General features: G+C 42.4%; 1 protein-coding gene across 1 annotated transcript; it reads right to left on the bottom strand.

The window, feature by feature from the left end:
* Positions 1–1,250: 1,250 nt before the first annotated feature.
* Positions 1,251–25,447, bottom strand: SPACA1 (sperm acrosome associated 1). The gene is made up of 7 exons (XM_055811270.1): positions 25,295–25,447; positions 21,601–21,657; positions 15,538–15,639; positions 15,049–15,155; positions 14,394–14,529; positions 6,925–7,066; positions 1,251–5,121 (listed from the first exon to the last, which is right to left on the bottom strand). The coding sequence occupies exons 1-7, from the start codon at positions 25,434–25,436 to the stop codon at positions 5,031–5,033; spliced, it is 777 nt and encodes a 258-aa protein (XP_055667245.1). The 5' UTR covers positions 25,437–25,447; the 3' UTR covers positions 1,251–5,030.
* Between the last annotated feature and the right edge of the window lie 1,044 nt (positions 25,448–26,491).

Raw genomic sequence — 26,491 nt, 5'->3', positions numbered from 1 at the left:
GCCAGGAGTGGGGAAACTTGAGATGAGAGCAGAAACTAGGAATGTGAGATAAATGGTCAGGATGGGATTAGCAGCCCATTTTTCCATTGAGTGGGTCCCTAGAAAAAAATAAAACATTTGACTGCACTTTCTGCATACTCAGAAAGAAAGATAGTAGCTTGAGGATCACATATTCATCATGGAAAATTTCTGCCTTAAAGACTAAATTTGGCAGTTATAAGTAGCAGAAAATTGGATCATTGCAAAGATCAAGGGATTTTAATTAACAATTTGCCATTATTCTAGGTGTAATACAACATAATGTCATCCCAGAATAGTAACTGCTTTATCTGCACGACAATTTCATACTATTATTTAATTCTTACATAGTGAAAACATGCGATACTCTCAGTAGGGATCAGGACATCATATTATATGACACTGTATGTATACTACAAAACCACCTCTCTGGGAAAAGGCTGATTTAATCGGCTCATCTTCCCATTTTGCCCAGTAGCTTTCTGATTATAAGAACATGAGGATAGAGTACAAAACACATGTAGGTTAAGTAATTTTAAATAGCCAATTATCCATATCCAGCCATGCTGGATTTGGGGTTTAATTGCTTCAGACATCCAAGCTTTTTCTCCAGTTATCTCTTCACAGCCCACAAACACAATTTCATGTTAAAGTAGCACTGTCCTGAAAATTCCCCATAATGAATTTTCCAGTCTCAGCACTCTGTCTCAGTTCTAAGTCAAAAGTTTTTCTACACAGAAAAGTAAAAAACTTAGTAAATCTTAAGTGAACAATATTGACCTAATATAACAAAAAAATCTACCTCTACACATTACAGATAAACAACTGGAAACTGCAGAGAGTTCTATTTCCAAACCCCATATAAAATGCTCTACATTTGACTTAACATTTATCTGTAGCTTTCTGATTCATAAAACCATAAATCGAATTATTTGCTTATTTTCTCCCTGTAATGGCTGCACAATGCTGAAATTTTGCCATCAATCATGGAGCACCGAATCAGTTTTCAACTAGCATTTCTTTATTTTATTTTATAGAGCATCAGGTTAAAAAATGACCCATACTTCTGTGGCAAACTCTCTCTTTTGCATAGCAGCAAAGAAAGAAAAATCATGAGTACTTATTATTTTTTTAAGTGTGTTTGACTAAACGAAGTTATAAAAAAATAATGAAAATCTCTGCAATTCACCATAAAATTTTTATTTCCAAAAAGAGCCAGTAAACCTGTCAAAGAAAAAAAATTCATTTCTATGGTATATACTATTAGACCATACATAAATGAAACTGCACACACATCAAGACTTAAATAACTATATAAATGCATCCTAAATTTCCTGAGATAGATAGTGGATCATATACAGGCAAGATATGCATTCCAAAAAGATTTTTCTTTAAGAAGAAGAAGAAAGGGAAGATGAAAGAATACTGGGGAAACAATTAAAATACTATTAAATTGAAACCCACAAGATCGTGTTGCAACATTAGACAATGCAAAGCAAATGAAAGCAAGGAATGACACGGTCATTTTGGCCCCGATTCTGGAAATCACTTAAACACATGTACGAGGACATCTTAGCTCAGGAAAGAATGTAAGCACAAGCTTAAATTTAAGCATGATGAGATTTTCACCTTCACTCCGGCCCCTGTATCCCAGATTCAGCAGCTGGAGTAGTGGGAGGAGATAGTGGAAGGCTCTGTACAGCAAAGGCAGGTGAAAAGGTCTCCTGGCAGATGAACTGAGCTTGATGGCCATCCAAGGTGTGGTGTAGGAGGGTATCCGGCTCCCACAGTGCTAGGATTTCTGTACAGATCACACTTGCCAGAGCGGGCTAGAGAGGCTGCCTAACCTGCATTGGCCAAAAGCTCTTGTAGGCTCCCGTGATCATGAAAACATTTTTATGTGACCTTTGTCCCTTCTTATAGTTCTTCCGTGTTTCTCCCCTTAGAAATGCAGCAGATTCTCACTTCAAGAATTTAAATACCACTGGCTTAAACAGGAGTTGGGCACATGCCTAAGGTCTCAGAATAAGAATACTTCTGTACCTTGGGGTGATCAGTAGAGATAATGTTTCCACTGCAGTCAGCAAGCAGAAGGAGATAAAAACATTGTAGTTAAATCTACAGAAAAGGAGAAACTCCTGTTGATTCTTTTAATTAACCCACTACCAGAAAGTAACAATGAAAATTCTTTACATTTCTCAGGCACTGCAGATAAAAGGAGTTACACCAAGTACAGTTATATATTCTAGATGGTGAACACTTCTTGCTAGAAGTGTTCAAGAAGATTGCAACATATTCTTTCTCTCTTTAAAAATACTTAAGCTAACTGAAACACTTATTTCTGGATGCCCTTTACCTGACTGTCATGGCTGTCCACCCTCTTACCAAACCAACAGGTATATTATTCAGATTATGGCATCAAAAGTCAGGGACAGTTGTGCTAAGATAATAATTTTGCACTTCCTATGTGTGTTATACTGCATCTAGTACAAAGAGCAACTCATTCAAGTTTATATTTAGAATGAGAAGATGATAATACAGTGGTTGTGTGATGGCTGCTTGGACAGAGTAACTACCAACTTCAGGAATTTCCTCACTTCTTGGAGTTTCTGATTGCAGCTTCAGCAACAGAACAGCCTGTTTGCCCTATCTGTTGAGCAGTAAGGCACTCTTCTGTGTTTTATGCTACAGTTTTTGCATCAAATTTTCTAGCAATTTTTTTCCTGTTTTGTACATAGCTTTAAGGAGCTGTAAGAGAACAAAAAAAGCAGCAGATAATCATATTTTGCAAAATATAAGCCAAAAGAACAAAGCCTCCTTGACCTACCCTAAGAACCCCCACACTTACCAGTACGGATTAGTTCAGCTGTTCCTGAATTTCATTTTCTGAACTACTCTGCTTATGTTACCTATCACTTTTTGCTGGGTTTTCCAGCAGACCATGGAAATTTAAAACCTTCAAAATATCAACCCAAACAAGTCTGGAGGTTCTTTGCAAATGTTATTAAAATACAAAATGGTTGTGTATTAGTACACCTTTGCATCATTATGGAAAAGAATATCCTAGTTCCCTCTCTTTCAGTTACACTACACCCTAATCACAACACGAAAGCAGGAGTTCAGAAGTCAATCATAGAGCCGATGGCAGTGCTTCATATTTACCATACTTTCAGTGGAAACATTTTCCTGAGTAATAACAACTGGTTTGGGTCTGTTTTTAAGAGCAGCATTCCAGACCTAATCCCAGACTCACCACAATATGCTGTCTTTGATTGTTGCACAGAATCAAAAACTCACCTTGAATGTGTAAGCTAGTTTTGTGAACTGCAGAATTTATTGTCTGCTTTTTCCTGCTCTATGCATTTTCTTCTTAATGTTGCAAGACTTTTAAGTTTGTCCACCAAATGCTATAAGATGACATAGTTAATGATAGTGTTACCAAAAATATCATTTCCTTTTTTAAAAAAGATATTTTTATAGAATTAAGTGCATGTCATTTTTTAGTATGATGTTTTATTTGCAAAAATGTAAATGATCGTTTCACTAAACAGCAAACAAAATGATGTATCTCTGAAAAATATGATAATGCTTTTTTAAGGATGTGCAGATGGTGCAGTTAGAACATCTGCAGCAACAGAGGATCTGAAGAGAACAGGAATTCTTTGAGAGGATGAGTTACTACCTCCAATCTATTTTTTTGCCATTTTTTCACAATGTTCTTTACTGAGAAGCATTCTCTACCCTGGAGTGCTCAATATTTGGCCTCTTTTCAGAGCTTTTACAATACTCAAGAGAAAATCTTAATTATAAAATCTATTAAACATTTTAATCAGTCCACAGTCCATTTTTCAACATGTCATCCACTCAGGTTTTTTATCTGCATCAAACAATGTTTATGTACACCAACAGAAAGCACCTTCATAAACAAGACTGTCATGTAATGGAGGAGGGTTAGAGAAGCTCAGAAAGGATGATCAGAGGTATGATATGGTTTCACGATGAAGAATCACTATGTACTCTTGCACTTTTCATTCCAAAAAGAATATGATCCCTGAAGGGGAGAGGACAGTGTGGCCTGGCAGCTCACTGCCTTTTCAAGAAGTAAGGTGGTCAAATGAAGCTAGAAGGAGGTGGGTTCAAGCTGCACAAAAGATGTGGTTGTGCTATGGATCTCCTTGCCCTAGGATGTTTTATGGGACAGAAGCTTACACAGGTACAAGGGGACATTGAACAAAGCCATGGAAAAGAAATCCATGCAAGATTGCTAACTGCTTAGAAGTTGCATCTGTTTTAGAAAATCTGCAAATGCCTGGAAGCTGGAGGAATACATGTGGAACATCATACAGCCTTGTCTTGTTTTTGTACTCTCCCCTAGACATCCTTTTTTTTCATCCACTGATGTGATTACAGAGGTAGATGAATCCTTGGTCTGACCCTACTCTTCTGTTCACATAGTTTGGTCCCCTTGATGGCAGAAATGGTTACAAGCACAAATGTGCAGGTAAAAAATTAATTAAACTTATGAAGCAACTTTTAATGACCTTCCCTACCATTATGTATCCCTCCACGTGTCAAGAAGAAACTGGATTATAGTGATTACATAGTAGGTGCTATGCTTGAAGATCACCAGGGAGATGAGGAGCACTTTACAAAAAATGGTCTCTGCCTAAACTATATGTCTGGTTTCATCTAGTCTAGATTAATATCGTCACAAAATTAAGACTTCTTAAATGTCAGACTTACTGGAAATCAAAGACAGTGAATGAACTATAAAACGTACTTCTTAAAACCAGTATATCAAACATATTTTAATCTTCTTTGTATCACATTTCTTTGTAATCCATTTTTTTTCTATTTATTATGCAAGTCCTGGAAGGACTTTTGCACTTCATACTTGGTGAGTGAGGGCTTTGACACTTCTATTATAGCTAATGCAGATGGTGAGAACACTGTAGCTACAGGTGGAGACTCCAGTTCCTTGAAAGGCCAATGCAGACCCTTAGGGGGGCTATTTAGTCCATGTTACACAGTGATCTTTTGTGGGCCAACTTCTCTTGGTTGTCTTGTCCAAATTTTGATTTCCAAATATATTTTATAAGACCCCTGAAATGGAAAAAAGAATTAAACAAAAACATACCTTCAAGTAAGTTTCCATAAATTGCTTTGAATCACAGAATCACAGAATGGTCAGGGTTGGAAGGGAGGTCATCTAGCCCAACCCCCTGCTAAAGCAGCTTCACACAGAGCAGGTTGCACAGTCACATCCAGGCAGGTTTTGAATGTCTCCAAAGGAGACTCCACAGCCTCTCTGGGCAGCCTGTCCCAGTGCTCTGTCACCATCAGGGTAAAGAAGTTCTTCCTCATATTCAGGTGGAACCTCTTGTGTTGCCGTTTGTGCCCGTTGCCCCTTGTCCTGTCCTGGGCACCACTGCAAGGAGCCTGGCCCCGTCCTCTGGACACTCACCCTTAAGGTATCTGTAGACATTGACCAGATCCCCTCCCAGCCTTCTCCAGGATACACAGCCCCAGCTCTCTCAGCCTTCCCTCGTACAGGAGATGCTCCAGTCCCCTCATCACCTTCATATCCCTCTGCTGGGCCCTCTCCAGCAGTTCCCTGTCTCTCTTGAACTGGGGAGCCCAGGACTGGACACAGCACTCCAGGTGTGGCCTACCAGGGCAGAGCAGAGGGGGGAGGATCAGCTCCCCTGACCTGCTGGCCACGCTGCTCCCAACGCCCCCCAGGGTCCCATGGGCCTTCTTGGCCACCAGGACACACAGCTGGCTCGTGGGCAGCTTGCTGTCCCCCAGAACCCCCAGGCCCTTCTCCGCAGAGCTGCCTTCCAGCAGGTCACCCCTGGGCTGTGCTGGTGCATGGGGTTGTCCCTCCCCAGGTGCAGGACCTTACACTTGCCTTTATTGAACTTCATCAGGTTCCTCTCCACCCAGCTCTCCAGCCTGTGCAGGTTTCTCTGGCAGCCCAACCTCCTGGTGTATCAGCCACTTCTCCCAGCTTTGTACCATCAGCAAACTTGCTGAGGGCACACTCTGTCCCTCCATCCAGGTCATTGATGACTAAGTTGAACAGGACTGGAGTCAGTACTGACCCCTGAGGAACACCACTAGCTACAGGCCTCCAGCTAGACTCTATACCACTGACCACAATCCTCTGAGCTCTGCCCTTCAGCCAGTTCTCTGTCCACCTCACTGCCCACTCATCCAGTCCACGCTTCCTGAGTTTACGTGTGAGGATGTTACCGTAGACAGTGTCAAAAGCCTTGCTGAGGTCAAGGGAGACAACATCCACCGCTCTCCCCTCGTCTACCCAGACAGTCATTCTATCGCAGAAGGCTATCAGGTTGGTCAGGCATGATTTCCCCTTGATGAATCCATGTTGACTACTCCTGATAACCTTATTTTCCAGCATATGCTTAGACATGACCTCCATGATGAGCTGTTCCATCACCTATCCAGGGATGAAGGTGAGGCTGAACAGCCTGTAGTTTTCTGTGTCCTCCTTTTTGCCCCTTTTGAAGACTGGAGTGACATTGGCTTTCCTCCAGTCCTCGGGCGTCTCTCCTGTTCTCCATGACCCTTCAAAAAGTGACAGTGGCTTAGCAATAACATCTGCCAGCTCCCTCAGCACTTAGGGGTGCACCTCATCAGGGCCCATGGATTTGTGGGTGTCTAGTTTGCTTAAGTGATCTCTAATATGAGTCGTTCCCTTCCCACCCACCATCACTGTAACTGCTTTGCAAAGCACTTCTTTCCAGTCTCCAGAAGCTTGTTCCTGTTTTCTTTACTGACAATACAAATATTAAACTACAGAGAAACTTGTCATGTTTGTCATCAGTAATACCATATTTTGATCAAATAAAATGTAAAACATATTGTATACTGTCCACCTACCAGTGAAGAATCATAAAGATCACGGCAAAGATCACACCAACAGTCACAATGGTTCCAGTTACCAGGCAAAAGACCAGGATGGCATCTCTTGTTCTCCTTGATTGCTCTGTTTCTATTCTCCTAGATTTTTTTGCTTGTATCTCTGAAGAAAAGAAATACATGGTCACTGTTATGTTCAAATTGTCAAAGGAATCAGGCATTTAATCTGATGGACAGGATGAAAAGGAGCAGGGCTTGATTATTTACTATCTGACATCTTTCACAGCCTTCAGGCTTTTACTGTATCAGCAAAAGTTAGAATAGTGACATTTTATACCTTCTTTGCAAAGGCCTATCTAACCAAGGAAGATGCAAAGAAACAGAGATCAAGGTGTGGAGTGGGGGATACATGTCACTTAACAGCTGTGAAACACAAAGAACTGCAATTCCTAAAGACAAGGCAAAAATAAAAATGGGAAAGTATCTATTTGGTACATGTTAAGAATGACTAATATAACAATATTTTTGCTTTAAGAAATGCCTTAATGTTAAGATTTCAAGACATGTTCATGTAAGACACATGAACGATAAAGACAGAAGAAATACCACAGCCTGTCTGCCACTCGAGGCAGGCTGACTTCTTTGTTTTGTGCCTGGTACCAGGTGCTCCATCACCCAGGGCTGAGACATCAAGGTACCACCGTGCTACAGAAGAATTCTAACAATGGTAATTGCTGCAGTCATAATGATAATAATGAAGCCAAAAGAGAGTATGCTAACAAAAGACCAGATTCAAGGACTTAAGTGCCGCTTTTCAGTTCCCTGTCTCTATCTAGGTCTGCAAAGCCTTTATTTAAAGCAAATAACCACTAAGCGTGGAAAGGAGCTGTTCTGCATGGCCCAGAAATACAGAGAGAGGAGCAGCTGCATGAAGCTGAGAAATGAAAATGTAGCAAGGACATCAAGTAAAAATGCATTTTGTAATACTGCAGCCTGTTCAACCATTCACCTAAGGAAACTGAGGGCCTTGCCATTACTCAGGCTGTCTCTCTAAGACCAGACGTGACGGTTAGGAGGTGACTCTAACAACCAACCCAGGAAGAGTGAAAAATGCTGAAGATGGTAACCAACTTCCTCCATCTGTTTTTTGACAGTGGATAAAGAAATGCCTGGAAATCAAACCCAGTCACCTTGTTCTGAAATTTATTTGACCTTATTTGTTCAGCCACATTCAACCAAAATCAATGAACCATTAGGCATCTTGCCAGATCCCTCCAACTTTGGCAATTTTACATGAGCCAACTCTAATTTTTCATTTTCCCTCATGCAGTTTCTAAAACTATAAGGTGCAATCTCATTGCTGACTGGTATGCAAGATTCATGTTCACACTGGTAGGAATTCTGTGTAGCAGAATGACTGCAGGAAACCCATTTCTATTTCTACTTCATTTCTACTTCTATATAAAGACCTGTGCCACTGTCATCACTGTAGTATCTAAGCAACTCTTCCATCACATCATTTGGGTTTCACCCTTCTGCATCACAGAATTTTCATTCTGATATTCTTACACCACAGCTCATCTATATGATTCTCCTGATCTTTCTGCAAGATATAGGACAGGTAAGAATGGTGAACTGGCTGAGAGTATCATACATAATAAGTCTGAATGCTGGGGTTTTTATACAATGTAAAGCCATTCACTTTTAAGCTAACTGACATCACTGGACTGTGTCTTTTTAGAATTACATGAAGGTGTGGGGAAGAGAGGTTAATGAAAATTATAATTGATTTTGTAATTTCATTAATGTAATATATTAGATGTAAACTTAGAACTCTAAGAATATCCCTGTTTACGGGCTGTAACAGGAGCCTGCTGAAGAGAAAAGCAAGTTTTATGTCATCCACAGCTAGTCTACTCAAGTTTTCTTCCTAGGCAAGAAATTCTTCCAGTAGCCAAGAACCAGAACTGCCCAAGAGACAACCTGATAATACAGAGGGTATGCATTCCAAGTAAACACACGTGTTTAAAATGCAAGCAGGAAGCAGACAGGAAAGCAGCTTCCCAGTAAGCTGGTTCACAATAAGCAAAGATTGATTCACATCAGGTGCACTTCTAAGTGCTGACTGCACTCTTAAAGTCCAGGCAACACTCCCAATTAGTAAGTGAAAATTTTGCCACAGTCAGAATGTGCCTTAAAAACATCCTCAGCTTACAGTTAAGGTTACAAAGAGGTATTTATAAAAATAGGAAGAGCAAATCTTTTCTGAAACATGTGAAGTCTAGTTCAATTGCTTTCAACTTGAAGTCCACAGCCCACTCTGGGTCTGTGGACTACTTCACTACAAAGAATGACCAAAAAAACCACTATCATATATATTCCCAAATTACATTGTAAAACGATCCCTAAAACTGTGCATTCCACTATTAAAAAAAAAAAAAAAGAGATTGATAACATATCTCACAGTTTCAAGCAGATTGCCTCCAACCCTTACTGAAAGCATGGCATTCTTACCTTACCTGTTAATTATTTATATTCATGTTTATTAAAAAAGGAATGCACTTCAATGAAATGCAAGGCTGGGATACTGCAGATAGATTGTAGGCACTGTTGGATCTAACCTATGAAGATCCATTTACTTATGTAAGTCTGAACAAGACAGGAAGGAAGGAAAAGAAAGAACGCTCAAATTTGAAATTAAAAAAAAAAAATTAACTTCCACCAGGGCTTGCTGATTTGAGGCCAGCCCTGTGGCAGAAACCCCAGAGTTTGTGTGGTCCCAGTGCTGGTCATGACTTACGGAAGCCTTTCCAACAGCTCAAATGGTCCAAGCAGTGCACACTCCTACCCCAGTCTCTATCTGCTATGCCAATGCAGGGACAACAGGCTGGATTAAAGGAAACAAAAGCATCACCTGTATGGTCACTACCTGCTGCTAAGAAGCTTGGCAGCTTTTTAACCTTCTTTGTGCCATCAGAACAACAGGACCTTAGAAAGTTACTGCTTTCTTATTTGGGCTGAAAGAGATACATCACATACCTCCTTCCCACCAAGCACCAGAGCAGGTTAGCAACACATACTTTGCTGTGGTGTGGCCCAGCAACTGTATTTGCATTGTACACCACAGTTCAACAAAGCTGTTTTGATTTCTGTGCAGTGCAGTGCATCTCTGGACTGTCCTCTGCCTTTATGGAACCCTCTCCCCCTTAATTTCTTAAATCCAAATACATTCAGAAGCATCTGTTGCCACTGCTAGCATTTCCCTCCAGAAAATATCAGCAATACAAATTCTGTCTCTGCATTCCATTCAGTAATTTCTTTAATAAGAAACAGATTCATAATAATGTAAATCATGTACATCAAGAAGTGGAACACCTGCTTTTTCAGCACCATTTCTGTCCAAAGGAAACCCAGTTCTTCTGCCAGTAGCACTGTTCCTCTTTATCCTCCTCTACCCCTGGGTTTTTCACTGAGCTGGAGTTCCTCCTAGACCATGATGTTGACTGTACAGCAGTGCTCCATTTACAAGCCAGCGCTCAACCAATTGTTTATATGGTCCAGCAGCCAACAGCAGTTCTTTCCACCACTTTGCAGATCCAGAAAGTATGTATCAGTTTGGCAGAAAGGAATGAGATTTTGCCTCTGCAGACTGTTTTATTTCCCCTTAATATAATGGTGATGCATAGCTTTTTTGTTTTCCTTCTAGATTATCTATAAGCCTTTTTCTGTGTATCAAAAATGGATGGATATATGCTAATGAGACAGTAGGGTTGCAACACATGGAGGAGATCCAGGCTGTTAATCTTGAGTACGGGGGTTCCCCATTTCATTTCTGTGCAAATGCAAGGACAACATGGCCATGCTGATTGCATGTTTGTACAGTAGCCAGTTACAGAGATGTGACTTTTCTGTCTCAGGGAGGCTCTGGCACTGAAGTCATCAGCAGGAAATGAAGAGAGATGTGGGCTAGAATGGCCTCTGAAACACAGAAACGCTATTGCCTCCATCTTCTCCACAGAAGTGCCACTAGACACACACCCCAACTCTCTCTCTCACTCATGAGAAGCGTGGAGCTTGGAGCACAGCTGGGATCTCAGTAGGCTGACACCCTTCAAATAGCATCCTAATGAGGATCGTTCTCTGTTCTTGCATTCCTCCCTTGCAGAGTCCTCCCTCCTCACAGAACTATTATTAGTACATATGAATAAACCACCTTCCAGTTCCAAAGTCTTTACAAAACGCCGAACAACACAACAGGTGGGAGTGCGAAACAAACATTCTTCAGTGTTTCAGGGTAGTGATTTAGTAAAAAGGAAATATAGAAAAGTCAGTTATTAGAAGATGGGATTTTCCTTGCATAGATTCCAGTAATTTTGGATGAGAATAAAATACTTTTTTTCCCCCTGTTCTCTTGCTATAAAAGACAAAGAGAACCCATAGGTCTGAACAGTTCTGAAAACCAAAGAAAGAGCCAAATTATGAAAAAAACCTCACTTATGCAAAAATACCATTATGACTGCTCGTCAAAAGGTCACTGAGAAGCACAGTGATCACTGGTAAAGGACACATGGAAGTTCTGTGTGCATAGATTTAAAATTAACTCATACGAAGTTTTGCCACATGGCAAATACACACAAAGTCCTGTGAGGTTTTATCTGCCCTTTTGCAACACGTCTTCCCTCCTCCCACCTCACATGCCTCAAAATCTGAAGCAGAAAGTGTCACACTATGTATTTTCAAGTAGTGTCTTTGGGGCCAGGCTTGTAGGTGGTGTTGCTGAATCTGGTTGCTGCTGTTCACATGGGTGAAACATCAGAGCACTAGAAAAAGAAGGAAGGATGAGACAAAAGCAAACATATTTGCCCTTTGTCAGCTACCTTGATAATTTTTAGCTCTGTTGACAACTTCAAGGCTTTCTCTCTAGGAAAGTGCCAACAAGAAAGGCCAACCATGGAGCAAACACGTTTTCGCTTCCCCTGCCGTGTCCTGTAGTCCCAGCATGAAGAAATGTATCTCTGTGGAATAGTGAAAGGAGTGATCTAGGTGATGAGAAAGATGAAATACATAAGCTTATTGACTTGACTGAGGCACAGAGATCGTCTGAATCCCCTCAGTTGGATTAAAAAAAAAAAAAGTAATTTAGGAGGCAATAGAAAGGACCTACTCTTTTCCTGACTAAAACCAATTTGTCCATGCATCTGGTTCAAAGACACCTCCCAAAACATACACAAGACCCTCTCCCCACAGACAGTTTGGACTGCAGTACTAGGTGCCAGTGCCCAGGCAGTGAAGGGCTGCAAGGTGGCCTCTGTGAGACTCATCACTTAAGGACGTGGTTTAGTGGTGGACTTGGCAGTGCTAGGTTAAGGGTTGGACCTGATGATCTTAAAGGTCTTCTCCAACCTAAGCAATTTTATGATTCTCTGACCCACCTGTGTGGGGCTGGCAGCCAGCCAGGGTCAGCCCACCACACCTGTCCAGCTTCGGCTGACTAGGAATCTCTGTAGCCAATTTTGGATGCTCAAAAAAAATCTAGTTCAGTCCTGTAGATTACCTGAAAGGGGAAATTTTTGTCCTATTTCTGATACTGATTTTGATTCTGCTCTTTACATTTCAGCTTGGAGACCGGATAGATAAACGGCAAAGAAAAAGATGTTCACTCAAAGGAAAGACTTAGATTTTCTGGAGTAGATAGAGAAGCCATCTTACTTGACGGGGGTGATAAACTTGTCTCAAATTCCCCAACCCTCATTTCAAAATGTCTTTTAATAAGGAACTGGGACAGGCATCGTTGTACCATGGGCAGAAATGTTACCCCTTTCCAGAGTCTGAACAACACAGATGAACAGAGCAGCTCTGCAAAATATAAGGCAGCAGCTAAGAAAATCGACATCCAAACACAAGGAGTCTCGCCGCATCCACTGATGCTGTCAGAAGGATCTTTCTCATTTCCTCCCAATCCTGTTGCAAATCCTGATCTGGCTAGACTTCTGATCATCCACAGTGAGCAAAACTAGATCTGGTACATTCTCAACCAAAACTTAAACTAATTAACTTCTTCTATGTATCTAATTCAGAGTTAGTAATTTCTCAAGTCCAAACAATGCCACTCCTGGGTAAGCAAAACCCAGAAACTCTTTTGGGCATCTGCACACCTCTGTACAAAGCCAAAGGATGCTGATCTGGCACTAAGCAGAACAATCCATTCCTTTTAGGCTACTTAGTAAACCTTACAGCTTGTCTTCCTCAGATTTTTGTACAGTCCTAAATATTTTCTAACTCAATAAATCTCAGTCCTTGTAAGAGGTTCTCAGTGGCTAGGTCTGTTGGACGTGTTTCATCTGACCACTTTTCACCAACACTACTCAGTCACAGCTTAAACACAAGTGTGTGAGTCGTCCTATTGATGACTCACCTACTCAAGTCAATGGAACCACTTGCATGCTTAAACCTAAAACAGATTATGTGCTACGCTAATTCAGGTCTCAAAAAGGAAGTTTGCTCTGTACAAAAAGGCATGTAGAGACTGAATAGTGGGAGAAGGAAAAAAGAAAACAGCTTTCGGTGTTTTGTGACTGCCAGATGGATTTAGAAAGTGAATAAACAAATTCCATGTTAGTGTACAATAGCAGAAAGGACCTCAATAGATATACAGGAAATAGCCTATCTTACTGAAGAGAAAGGAAAAAAAGCAGGATTCCCAGGCCACACAGTTTTACCTGGGTAAACAACATGAAAGGGAGAAACCTGGGGAGGAGTATCTCCAAGGATTTCTTTCTAGTCTGCCATATTTTTGCCTAAGACCTAAATCTACATTATTTCAGGAAAAACTTTACATTTTGATGAGCAAGGCAATTTCACACTTTCTCTGATTGGGAAAGATTGAGCTTCCGTGTGCTGTTCTCATGGTTTGAGAAAATCAGCACACTGCTACCTTTCCTGACGAAGTCAGCAAAAATCCCATTAGCAGAGGGGGTAAGTAGATAGTACTGGGGAAATGGTTTATGATGCATTCTTCTTCATGTTAAAATTTGCTAAATCCATTGTGTATAAGCAAATTCCAGATGACTACTAAAAGACAAACCCAAAAGATTGTTTTCCTGCTTCAGTGTAGAAGTGGAAAGGAAACTTAAGTGCACAGCCCGTGCTGCTGGTGCTATGTGGTTTAGTGAGGCAAAAAGTACCCTATGTTAACCAACCTGGGTGCAGTAAAAAATAAGCAGGTAATAGGAAAACCTAATTTTAGCTTGAAGTTTTACAAAGGATAAAGAAAATACTCATTCCTACCACAAGGAACCTTTTCATTCTCATTCTGTCATTTCCTTTTATATGTCTCTTTTATTGGCCTGCATTTCATGACAGTCATTACCACAGTGCACAAGCTGCTACCTATATACTGCCAGTGACATGCAATCTTACGAAGACTGAGTACTACATAAAAAACACAAGGCCAAATCACTACAAGACTGTAAGCATCTCTGTGAACTTACCAGTTGTTGCGTAGACTGTGTATTTTACAGAGGCAATTATAATTCCATTTTCTTGAGTTTCACACTGGAAAGTAACTGAATGGGTACCTCTGCAAACTTCCATAATAGCTGAATCATTGGGAAGAATGTGTGGTGTCTAGCCATATATAAAAGAGAAGAAAAAAAAAAAGGGGGGGGGGGTGGTGTTTGCAATTTTTCACATAGATCTGCAAAGATGACTTGCATTGTGTCAGACGCACAGAAAAGTCTTATTATACTCCAACAGCTTTCAACCTGTCAGGATCTCTTGGCCCCTGGGAAAATTCCACCACCTCTTCAGCATCTCCTACGCAAACAACTGGGAAGGGCAACGTGGTTGTGACTTGCTGAGATATGTATATGCTCACCAGCCACTATGCCCCATTTTCCTGAAGTAACAGTAAACATTGCTCTTTAAAATTATTTCCCTCACATGCAGAGGAAAGTGAAGCTGCATAAAGAAGCAAAGCTTTGTGAGTCCTTCTATTACCAACTTTCCAGTCAGAAATCAGGGCTTATTTGCATTATGACAACAAAGGAAATAATCTGCCCAGAAGTCTGAACAATTCAGCTGGAGCATGTGGTAAATGCATGCAGTACGCAATTTTTGTGCACAAAGTGGGATTCAGTTACTCACCTTGCTTGGAATTAACATCTTCCAAACATATGTAAATCGATTTTCAGGAGGTATAGAAATACAAGGCATCTTCACACAGGCAAGGCCCTCAGAAATTGGTATTCCCCCTATAGGAGGAATTTTAAATTAGGTACATCATTACTTAATTAAATACATCTCTGTATAGATCATAAAGTTCATAATTCTGTAAACCACTGAATGTTACTTGGAAATTATGCTTTCCCTTAAAATTGCTTAAAATACTTTTTGCTTGGTCTAATGTCTGGAACCAAGTACACAGCAGAAAAACAGTATTTTACAGGAACTTGAAATCCAGCACACATCAGTACAGAAATGAACCCTGAAACATTACCGGATTTTTTAACAGGGTGATTAGAGGGTGGAATGCAATCATTTTATTCCACTTCCACCATGCTAACAGAGAATAAGGATGTTTCCTTTGAATCAACATATTTACTCTAGATTACCGTATCACAGTGTTCCACTTACATCCACAGTCTACTGGCCCCCGACATTCCTCCACACGGACAAGACATTTTGCTTCAGTCCCAGGGCATCCACGGGTTAACAGAACTTCCCGAATGCCAATACCTATGAGGGGCAAAAAAAAATCTTTCACTCTGAATTTCTTCATTTCCTTCATACTCTGTTTTTCTTTCTCTTTCTTTATCCTGGATGTTAATATGTATCTACCAAATACCAGGCAAAACAGATGTTCTCAGAGTGCCTGCTAAAGCTATCCCATGTTGGTATCTAAGATTTCATGACAACATCTACTTCTGTCAGACACTGCACACCAGGAACTGAGATTCTTAGAGTCATCATGTGTCATCAAAAGAATTGAATATTAATTCAAAACTTTTCTTACAGAAAAAGCATTTGAAAAGAAACTAATCTATGTTCTGAAAAACCATTAATTCACTTTAACTACCAAAGCACTCAGGCTCCTGGCCTTTAAATGCTCGAATCAGATGGCACAGAGAACACTGTACAGACTGCCGACTCAGCCTGCCTCCAGTCTCGTGACTGAGTGTCTTCAACTCCCACCAAGGGCAACAGAAACTGAAGGCACGAAAAACCTCCTGGCACTAGGACTGGGGAGTCTGAAGCTACCTAACAGGGACCAACAGTGAGGGATACAGGAATACCACCAACAGCCTCCGGAATGAAGCCTCTCAGAGAACAGAGGCTGGTGGACGGTAACATGGGGCTTCTCACGACAAACACGTGAAATCAAGTGTTGTCCACCTGGACTCCACCTGCAACATGGAGGGTCGCACTGAAGACAAAGAACGGGAGGGAACCTATTTCAAACATGTAAAGTTAAGGAGAATTCCTACACAATGTTCAAGGAAGCAAAAAGCTGTTCACTCTCACTATCAGGATTTCAATGGGAACATCCTCGTTTTAACAATTACGAACAAATTCAAAACAAGTGCTATAACTGTTTTTGCCAAACAGTGTGTACACAGTTCATTGGAATGACATAGCTTGTGGGGGAGGCAGGAATAATGTGTTTAGGCCCAGTAAACACTGAAGGTTTTGCCATTTTTCCAGAAGCATTTTGTTTACTAATAGGCATAGAAAGAGAAAGTTAACCCTCCCTTGCAGGAGAATAATAAATAGGAAATTGGTTTGAGCATTGCATTTATGATGCATCTGCCTTCCTTAAATGCGTATTATATAAACCAATGGATTTCAGAATGTCTCAGAGATATCATGTAGCTTGTGAAACAGAACTTCAAGTGACAGAGGGAGACAACACCACTTACTGAAAATGACACAAAACAAGGATTGTTCTCCTCTCCAGAGAATGTCTCATCTCATGATGCAGAGAGACAGAGGTGTAAATGGCAGTGAACTGACATTTTTATTAAAGGCATTCCTCTTTCTTCAGTGACATCTAGTTTTTTTAGCTAACAAAAAAGACAGGAAGCCTATGAAAAGCCAAAAGACTGGGTACTGGGCTAACTGTAGTCACATTCATCAGGAAACATCTCACCATGTCTTATCTATGGGAATAATAAAATGTGAAAAGTATATCGTACTCAAAAGGGTTCATGAAAAAAACCCTTTTAATTACACCTACAAGTTCTTTTGGTACTCCTCTGCCTCTTCCTTTTGGACAGCTTTTCCTTTCATTCCCATGTTTCCTTTCCCCACCTCTTCTTAGTAGCTGCCAAAGCTGATGAAATTAATCTCCTGAGATGCTTAACAAATGAAGTCTTAACTTCAACAAGTCATACAAGTTAACCTAACAGAAAACTGGCCACAATGCAGTAAAATAAATTACCTAAATTAAATTCACCATAGAGAAATGTAAATTAATAGACTGGGGCAGAAGTGGTAAAGAAAGATGATCCACAAAGAACTGGATACTTAGCAATACAAGAGAAATCGAGAGGTAAGAGTGGCCAAAACAATTAGACCACAAAGAGAGTATGGCAAAACTGAGGCAAGTATGACAAGGTATCATTAAATATGTTTTAATTACGCTTTAATGCCTCTGTAAACGTGGACTATGACTACAGGAGCAATGGATCTGAGCCACAGCATTACTGGGAAAAAATTAAGAAAACTGAGTCATTTCAGAAAGCAAGAAATAATAAAAGACTTGATAGATGGATCTAGAGGATAAGGACTGTGAAGGAGACAAAGAGCTTACAGCTTTACCGGAACAACAAATGTAAAATCACAGAATCACAGAGTGGTTTGGGTTGGAAGGGATCTTAAAGATCACCCAGTTCCAACTCCCTTGCCACGCACAGGGACACCTTCCACCAGACCAGGTTGCTCCAAGCCCCGTCCAGCCTGGCCCTGAGCACTCCCAGGGATGGGGCACCCACAGCTGCTCTGGGCAGCCTGTGCCAGTGCCTCACCACCATCACAGTAAAGAATTTCTTCCTAGTATCTAATCTAAATCTACCCTCTTTCAGTTTAAAACCATTACTCCTTGTCCTATCACTACATGCCCTTGTAAAAAGTCCCCCCCAAGCTTTCCTGTAGGCCCCCTTTAGGTACTGGAAGGTTGCTACAAAGCTTCCCTGGAGCCTTCTTTTCTCCAGGCTGAGCAACCTCACCTCTCTCGGCCTGTCTTCATAGGCATTCCAGCCCTATGATCACCTTCATGGCCCTCCTCTGAACTGAGTCCAAGAGGTCTATGTCCTTCTCCTGGGGACCCCAGAGCTGGATGCAGGACTCCAGGTGGGGTCTCATGAGAGTGGCGCAGAGGGGGATAATCAGCTCCCTCGACCTGGTGGTCACACTTCTTTTGATGCAGCCCAGGACACAGTTGGCTTTCTGGGCTGCAAACACACATTTTCAGGCCATGTTGAGCTCCTTGTTAACCAACAACCCCAAATCCTTCTTCTCAGGGCTGCTCCAAATCCATTCTCCACCCAGCCTGTATTTGTGCTTGGGATTGGCCCAATCAATGTGTAGGCCTTTGCATTTGGCCTTGTTGAACTTCATGAGGTTCACACAGGCCTCCCTCTCAAGCCTGTCAAGGTCCCTCTGGATGGCATCCCTTCCTTCTAGCATGTTGACTGCTCCACACAGCTTGGTGTCACTGGCAAACTTGCTGAGGGTGTACTCAATCCCAGTGTCCATGTCACTGACAAAAATGTTAAACAACACTGCTCACAATCCCAACCCCTGAGGAATGCCACTCATCACCAGTCTCCACTTGGACATCAAGCCATTGACCGCAGCTTTTTGAGTGTGATCATACAGCCGATTCCTTATCTACCATGTTGTCCATCCATCAAATCCATGTCTCTCCAATTTAGAGACAAGGATGTTGTGCAGGACAGTGTCAAAAGCTTTGCACAAGTCCAGTAGATGATGTCAGTGGCTCTTCACTTATCCGCTGTAACCCCATCATAGGCGGCCACCAAACTGTCAGGCATGATTTGCCCTTAGTGAAGCCATGCTGGCTGTCACTAATGGCATCCTTATTTTCCATGTGCCTTAGCATAGTTTCCAGGAAGATCTGCTCCATGATCTTGCTGGGTACAGAGGTGAGACTCACTAGCCTGTAGTTCCCCAGGTCTTTCTTTTCTCCCTTTTTAAAAATGGGGATTATGATTCCCCTTTTCCAGTCAGTGGGAACTTCACTGGACTGCCATGACTTCTCAATTCGATGGATAGTGGCTTAGCCACTTCATCTGCCAGTTCCCTCAGGACCCACAGATGCATCTCATCAGGTTCCATGGACTTATGCACCTTGAGGTTCCTTAGATGGTCTTGAACCTGACCTTCTACAGTGGGGAGTTCATTCTCCCAGTCCCTGCCTTTGCCTTCTGTGACTTGGGTGGTGTGGCCAGAGCACTTGCCAGTGAAGACTGAGGCAAAAAAGTGACTGAGTACCTCAGCCTTCTCCATGTCCTGGGTAACCATGTCTCCCGTTTCCTCCCAGAAAGGGCCCACTCTTTCCCTAGTCTTCCTTTCATCACCAAGGTATCTATAGAAGTTTTTCTTGTCACCCTTCATGTCCCTGGTAAGATTTAATTCTATCAGGACTTCAGCTTTTCTAACCTGATCCCTGGCTACTCAATTTCTCTGTATTCCTCCCAGGCTACCTGTCCTTGCTTCCACCCCCTGTAAGCTTCCTTTTTTGTGTTGAGTTTGTCCAGGAGCTCCTTCTTCATCCATGCAGGCCTCCTGGTGCTTTTGCCTGACTTCTTGCTGGGATGCACCGCTCCTGAGTTGGAGGAGATGATCCTTGAACATTAACCAGCTTCCTTGGGCCCCTCTTCCCTCCAGGGCTTAACCCCATGGTACTCTACTAAGTAGATCCCTGAAGAGGCAAAAGTCTGCTCTCCTGAAGTCTAGGGTAAACATGCCATGCACTGAATAGCTCAGACTAGAATGAAGGCTATGAACATGATCTGAACTCCAGATATGAGATGATGCCTTTGTCTTTTTTGTTAGAGCTTTCCTTTCCTGATTCTTCAGCAAGATCATATAATTTTCAGAATTAAAGTGGTTAAACATATTGTATTGGGTCTGGCTGGGATGGAATTAATGTTCCCTATAGCATCTCTTATAGTGCTGTGCTTTGTATTTGTAGCTGGAATAGCGTTGATAACACACTGATGTTTTGGCTACTGCCGAACAGTGTTCCCACAGCATCGAGGCTGTCTCTTCGCACCCCCTCCAAAGACCAGTAGGCTGGGAGTGGGCAAGAGGCTGGAAGGGGACACAGCCAAGACATCCGACCCAAACTGATGAACGTGATATTCCATACCATACGATATCTTGGTCTTCATATTAGCCACTACAAATACTGAGGCCCTACGTCATAGCAAGTGGCTGGACATCACCTGCTGATGGGAAGCAGAGAATAATTTTGTTTGTTTGTTTCCTTTGCTTCTGTGCACAGGCTTTGCTTTTCTTTATTAAAATGCCTTTATCTCGACCCACAACTTTTTCATCTTATTTTTCCCCATGTCCCACTGAGGAGGCGAGTGATCGAGTGGCTTGGTAGACACCTGGCATCTAGCCATAGTTAACCCACCAGAACATTAACTCTGAGGGACCAAAGATAAAACCAAGACAAAATTTAGTGAAACTCCCTGGAAATACAGAACATTTAAGACATCTGCTAGAGGGATGGGACATCAAGAGCAGTTTCTTATATCCAAAAGATGTGTGCATCAGAGCAAGTGAGGTTACTAAGAGTATGGGGATACATATACAGTATCAATATACAGAACATATAAGCAGATTTGACATTATGAAGTGAAGAAAGAGAAATATTAAAGTATGTAGAAGGAAAAAATCTTTTAGACCCATATTGTCCTAAGATGTGAAACAGGAGGGGATTAAGGAAGTTCTAGCATATGAAAAAGTGACTGAGGGAAAAAAAGGCATACTCTAGAAAACATCAGATTGATGGGGGCAAAACCTCACTTTTCTCTGTGGTCTTATGAGAAGCTGAATTTGTTCAGAAAAAAATTAATAGCATTTCTGATTCAAGGCTGCTTCCTAAGCAATAAAATTACCACCTCAGAGCAGTTTCTATCATCACCCCAAACACAGAGATGTCTTCTTAAAGCTCATCTCATCTTTCCTCTCTCCCTTCCTACTCCAAAATGATACCTCTTCTTGCCATCACACAATTTATAAATTGTATAAATGTGGAATACAGAACAGGCTACTGCAGGCAAGCAATTTTTTGGCAATATTGTATGTGGGAAGACATCTGTGAGAAGCATCAGAAGATCTTTCATCTTCTGAACATCTCACAGATGTTCACAAATAGCGAAAATTGTTACTTTGGGGAAGGCAGCTCATGTGCCAATAAACGTAGGGAACTGGTTTAAAATAGGAGCTTGCAGGCTGTGAAATTAATAAAACAACAGATCTGACCTAAACTCCTAATGACAATCAGCCTGATTGTTTTTGTTAATTATAGTTATTGGCAATTGAAACCAATGAGAGGTGAACAAGGGCAAGCAAATTACAACTGCTAAATTGCTACAGTTAGCACTTTTTTTTTCCCCAAAAAACAAATGACAATATGTTTTATTCATCTGCTTTGCTACTTACCACATGTAACAGTGCATGCTCCATATTCTACTTCTGCGGACACAGTGGCATCCAGACCTGAACACAAAGTCTAAAGTTACATCTCTAATACAATGACAGGGGTGGAAATTCCCAATTGATGGGAAACCCACTCCTTGAAATCTCTGCTACTTTTTAGTTGAAATGTGAAATTTGCCAACATTTTTTCTTTCACTAACTAGATGAGAAAAACAAGACATTTACGAAAAATTTATCATAAAATCCAGTCTGAATAGCATTCATGTTTAAACCTTAAGATGATTCTTTAAAAGGAAAAAAGCCGTAATTTTCTTCTAAAGCAGACTATGATGCTAAATTAGCCTACTGAATGCTCTGGGAAGTGCAGTGTCTAGGTTCTACACAAATAATAGGTCCTCCCTGAAAAGAGTTAAGAAAAATTTTCATGAAACAATATTCAGTTAACTCATTTCCTTGTTCTTTCTGGCTAATGTATGCCTTCCCACATGATTTTTTTCCCCATCACACTTCAAGGTCAAGTTTAGACAGCCAGCACAAAGATGAGTCAACCAGGTACAGTATTTTAATTAGATACTAGGGTTTTAATCACTGTGATTGGGTTCCTTCCATTTTTTAATGGTACTTTGAGGTTACAAAATGGGTTTCACAGAATGTACAAAAGCAAAAGGTTCTCATCTCCATCTGGGATTCAAATCTGGATTATATATTTTATTCCTAATAGCATGCAATTTGAATGTTTGTTTATAAGGATGCTGAGATACAGTAACTGTTTTATAGAGAAACTAACTTAGTGAAACTCCTTTGGAAATTATTCATTAAATAAGCAATAGGTCTTTTCAATTCTTCCAAATGCAAAGAGAAAGTCACTATGACTGCTTTTGCAAGTCTGCACTGCCAGTCCCTCCTACTCAGATTATTTTTTTCTGATAACAAATACTCACCAATGTAAAGTTTGCTTTCACTGTCTCTCAGTTTTTTATATTCAAGATTTATGTTTACAAAATGTTATTTCTGTGCAGCAATGCAAGTTTATATATCACTTCTTGCTACTAAATCTCTGAGTAACATTTACATTTTTCACACACTATCCAAAACTTTAAATTTCTCAGGTTGAAAGGAATGGATCCATTTTTCTTGCAGTCAGTGATACACAAATATAAAACCTTTATTTCTCCATTGTAAAGGATTTAGACTACAGCAGCATGGTGCATTCTCCACAATAATACGCTGATACTGAACTCTTTTCCCCAACATTATAAATAAGCCATCAAAATCTTACTCTCCTGTTATCTCTAACTGTCTCTATGGTTTTGACATTTACTTCAGCATATAAGCTGTGCTTGTCAGAACAGTCTTCTAGCGTATGCACAACAATCCTTAAACAGTAGCTATCCAGTTGAATGATAAAACCCCCAACTTTAGCCAAAACATAAGGAAAAAAATGATAAGATTAAAATCCTATGAAAACAGAGACAACCTTTAAAACAGCTAGTGTATCCTCAAACTATCTCTAATGAGCCATAAAAATAACAACTTCTTTAGAAGATGGTACCCACCATGGACATCCTATCACATTTCCCTTAGCTTCTTTTATATCGGACAGTCATTCAACTGTCTTGTCTAACATCAACTACCACAGCACAGCAGAGAGGAGGAGGAGAACTTAAAGATCCTGTCTACAGTCTAAATACAGTCCTGTTTAAAAATACCTGTTTTCAACTTGGTACAACACGAGTTGCACTTGTTCACCTATGCAGAATAAACAAATATGCAAAAATGAATGGGAGGGGGGACTAAAACAGCTTCAGATTATGTTAATTCTCAACTCAATAGATTTCTGATGATTCGTATCAGCTTATGGTAAGCCCCAAACCTCTACCCTGAAAGTAGGCATTATTGTAATTCAATTTTGAGGTGACAAGCTGAGTGTAGCCACAGCAGGATGCCATCAGGTCTGAAAGGAGAACCTGCTATTTCCCATCCAGACACAAATTTAAAAAAAAAAAAAAGCTTTAGAAACAAGCAGAGACACAAAATACAAAATTTCAGATATTACTAATAAAAGGCGAGGGACTTTGCTAACCAGTGAAAGCAAACTTCTAATTATAGGTGAAGATATGAACTTTCAGGATGCTTCTGGCTTCAGGAGCACCACAATGCACAACATGGCTCTTTTGTCAGAGATGCATAATGATGAACTGACTATAGCTCTAAATAAAAAAGATACTGTAAGTAATACTCCAAATAAAACTTTAAACACACCTAAACATTAAAAGCTGACTTGTTCTAAATGAACAAGTTGATCAGGAATCACCAATCCTGGTTTCTGATTTAATGAATTTTTTTTAAAAAGCAACAAAAAGAAACTGAGGGAAACTGAATCAGACTCAATTATAAACCTCTGGATAGCGTAACACTTTTTATATGAACCTTCCGTGCCAATGTCACAATACAAAGTTTTGGGTTGCTTACTTTACTTGCATTTCCTCTGTACATTTTAAATGAACCAAAATGTTAAAGACAGCTCCTGGCAAGAAACTACAGATCTTTCTACTTACATGAGAAGGCTGGTTCTAGTTGCATGGGGTTCAGATAAAAAAAATAGTGTCAGCCCTATGCAAAACGAATTATGTATATAACTTCCATTAGCATTAATAGGAGTTATATATGTAAATCCCACACATGCTGAGATAAGAATGTGCTAAGGAACTGCATTTACATTCCTGTCAGGGGGCTGCAATTAGTACCAGCGCAGCAAAGCAGTCTGTATTCCTCTCTACATTTGGAAGCCTTGTAAAACCTATGTAGAACAGAAATCTTTGCCATTGTACACCATTTTAATTACAAGCCGCATCACAGCATATATGCAGAACATTTTGATACAACACTTTAAAAGCCCGCAGAAGTGCTACCAAAAATGTCAAAGAGAGAGCACACGAAGTCACGGTTGTGAACCCTGGGGGAACTTGCTCACTCCTGAGCTAGGCATCTCATTCCTGCCAGGGACTGTGGCTTTAGTACTTGCGGGGTCCTAAAGGTCAAAGTGGAGTGGGGAGGGAGAGCAGCACTGCTCCGTCCCCGAAGTGTCACCCCAAGGGGCAGCTCAGGGGACGAAGGCTTCCCCGGACGGAAATCTTTCCATGGGGAATTGGCTTTGCCCTTGACTACGCGTGAGCCGTGACCCCGTGCGGTTCGTTGCGCGAGCAGAGGCGGAGGGGGCTGCAGGGGCTCCCGGCGGCCCGGAGCCCACCCCCGCGGCTACCAGAGCAACAGGCAGATCCGGCGCCTCCCCCGCCTCCCCAGCACGTCCCCAGACCCCCGGCCGGAGGGGTCCCTGTGCTGCTGCCTGGCTCCGCACAGCATGGAACCGGCCCCGGCCCCTCCCGCTGCCCGCCTGTGGCACCCGGGAGGGGTCGCTCCGCCCCGGCGGCGGCGAAGGCGGCTGCCCGCACCCGGAGCGCCCGCTCTCCGCACGAAACCTGGTCTCCCCGCGGCGCGGCCGGGCACCCCTGCCTCCGGAGAGGGAAGCCGGGCGGCGAAGGGGAACTCCCCTCGGCGGGAGCGGACATAGCCCCATCTGCGGGAGAAGCCATGCGGGGAGAGAGCGGGCAGGCGGCCGGGCTGAGGAGAGCCCACCGCCCGCCCCGCTCCGGGAAGGGCCCGCCAAGGGCGCCCACACCGCCCGGGGACGCCTCACCCGGCTCGGCGAGCCCGCCCAGGGGCTTCGCCACCTCCGCTCTGCTGCCGTTCACGGCGCCCGCCGCCGGCGAGGGCAGGAGCAGAGACATGAGCAGGAGCAGCGCCGGGCGCCCCGCCGCGCCGCCCGCCCTCAGCGCCATGCCCCGCGCTCGCAGCCCGCCGCCCGGCAGCTCCGGCGCCTCACAGTGCGCCCGGCCCGGCGGGGCTGTGACGGGGCGCCCGGCGCGGCCCCGGCCTCCGGGCTGCTGCGCGGGGTGCTCGGCGGGCCCGGGGCCGCAGGCTGAGGCTGGCAGCCGCAGCGCGAGCAGTTCGTGGCCGCTCCTTGGCCTGACTTCGTCATAAAACTGGCGGCAAACTTCGCGGCACCGGAGGGTTCAGCCTGCCGGTTAAAGGTGGGCCTGAACAGTAACGTTCGCTGTTGCAACTGAGGCATGCAGTTCTTCTCCAAAGTCCAGAAAAAGCAGATTTAGATTCAAATTCTTGTGGCTGACTCCAATGGCTTAAAATACTACCCGACAGCACCTTTCAAGGCCTGGTATGCCGGAGCCCTGTGCAAGCCAGGGAAATGCACCTGCATGCAGCACACCAGCAGTGGTGTGCGGTGGGCACACTGGACAACAGCTCTGAGCGAGGTGCTAGGCCGGCAGGCAGAGAATACAAGAACCTGCTTGCAGTAAGCATCCCCGCAACCCAAACCCAGTGTTTGTAAGCAGTGCTCCCACATTTTCACACAGAATCCACAATGCAATCTCTGCTTTAATGTTGAGAAAACCTCTGCAGATGTCCCAAGCTATCTGGGCAAGAACTTCCCCCTCAGGGACCACGATTTCCACCAGCAATTGCATTTCCTCGGAATGCAGACAGGCAGGCAACAGGGCATTGCTTCTGATTGCAGAGCTGGACCTGGGCTGCTTCCATGTGAAATCTGCTTCCGTGAGGGCTGCAAACGAACAGAGCTTTCCACACATCCGAGACTACCTGTGTATCTTACCTGTTTGACTTAGCCTTTCTTTCATTATTTCTTCCCAGGGCACCTGCTCTCACCTGTGCAAACATGGAAGAAAATTCCTGGAACTGATTAAGCTACTTCCCCAAAGGCTAGAAAAGAGATTATTACTTGGGAGGCTCTCAGGTGTTGAAGGCAGAGAAAGCTGGGGAAGTGGGAAAATACTGTTTTGATGGGTAGTAAACCATC

Source organism: Falco peregrinus, chromosome 7, assembly GCF_023634155.1.
Source record: "Falco peregrinus isolate bFalPer1 chromosome 7, bFalPer1.pri, whole genome shotgun sequence".
Lineage (NCBI taxonomy): Eukaryota > Metazoa > Chordata > Aves > Falconiformes > Falconidae > Falco > Falco peregrinus.
This window is presented reverse-complemented; position numbering and strand designations above follow the sequence as displayed.

What these genes read in the sequence shown, in the direction of transcription:
- SPACA1 (XM_055811270.1), bottom strand. Translation starts at nt 25,436, where the DNA reads ATGGCGCTGAGGGCGGGCGGCGCGGCGGGGCGCCCGGCGCTGCTCCTG. An exon ending in AGCATGCACTGTTACATGTG is followed by an intron (nt 15,640 to 21,600) that starts GTAAGTAGCAAA and finishes TGCCCCTCATAG; the next exon opens with GTATTGGCATTCGGGAAGTT. An exon ending in GGGGCCAGTAGACTGTGGAT is followed by an intron (nt 15,156 to 15,537) that starts GTAAGTGGAACA and finishes TTCCTCCTATAG; the next exon opens with GGGGAATACCAATTTCTGAG.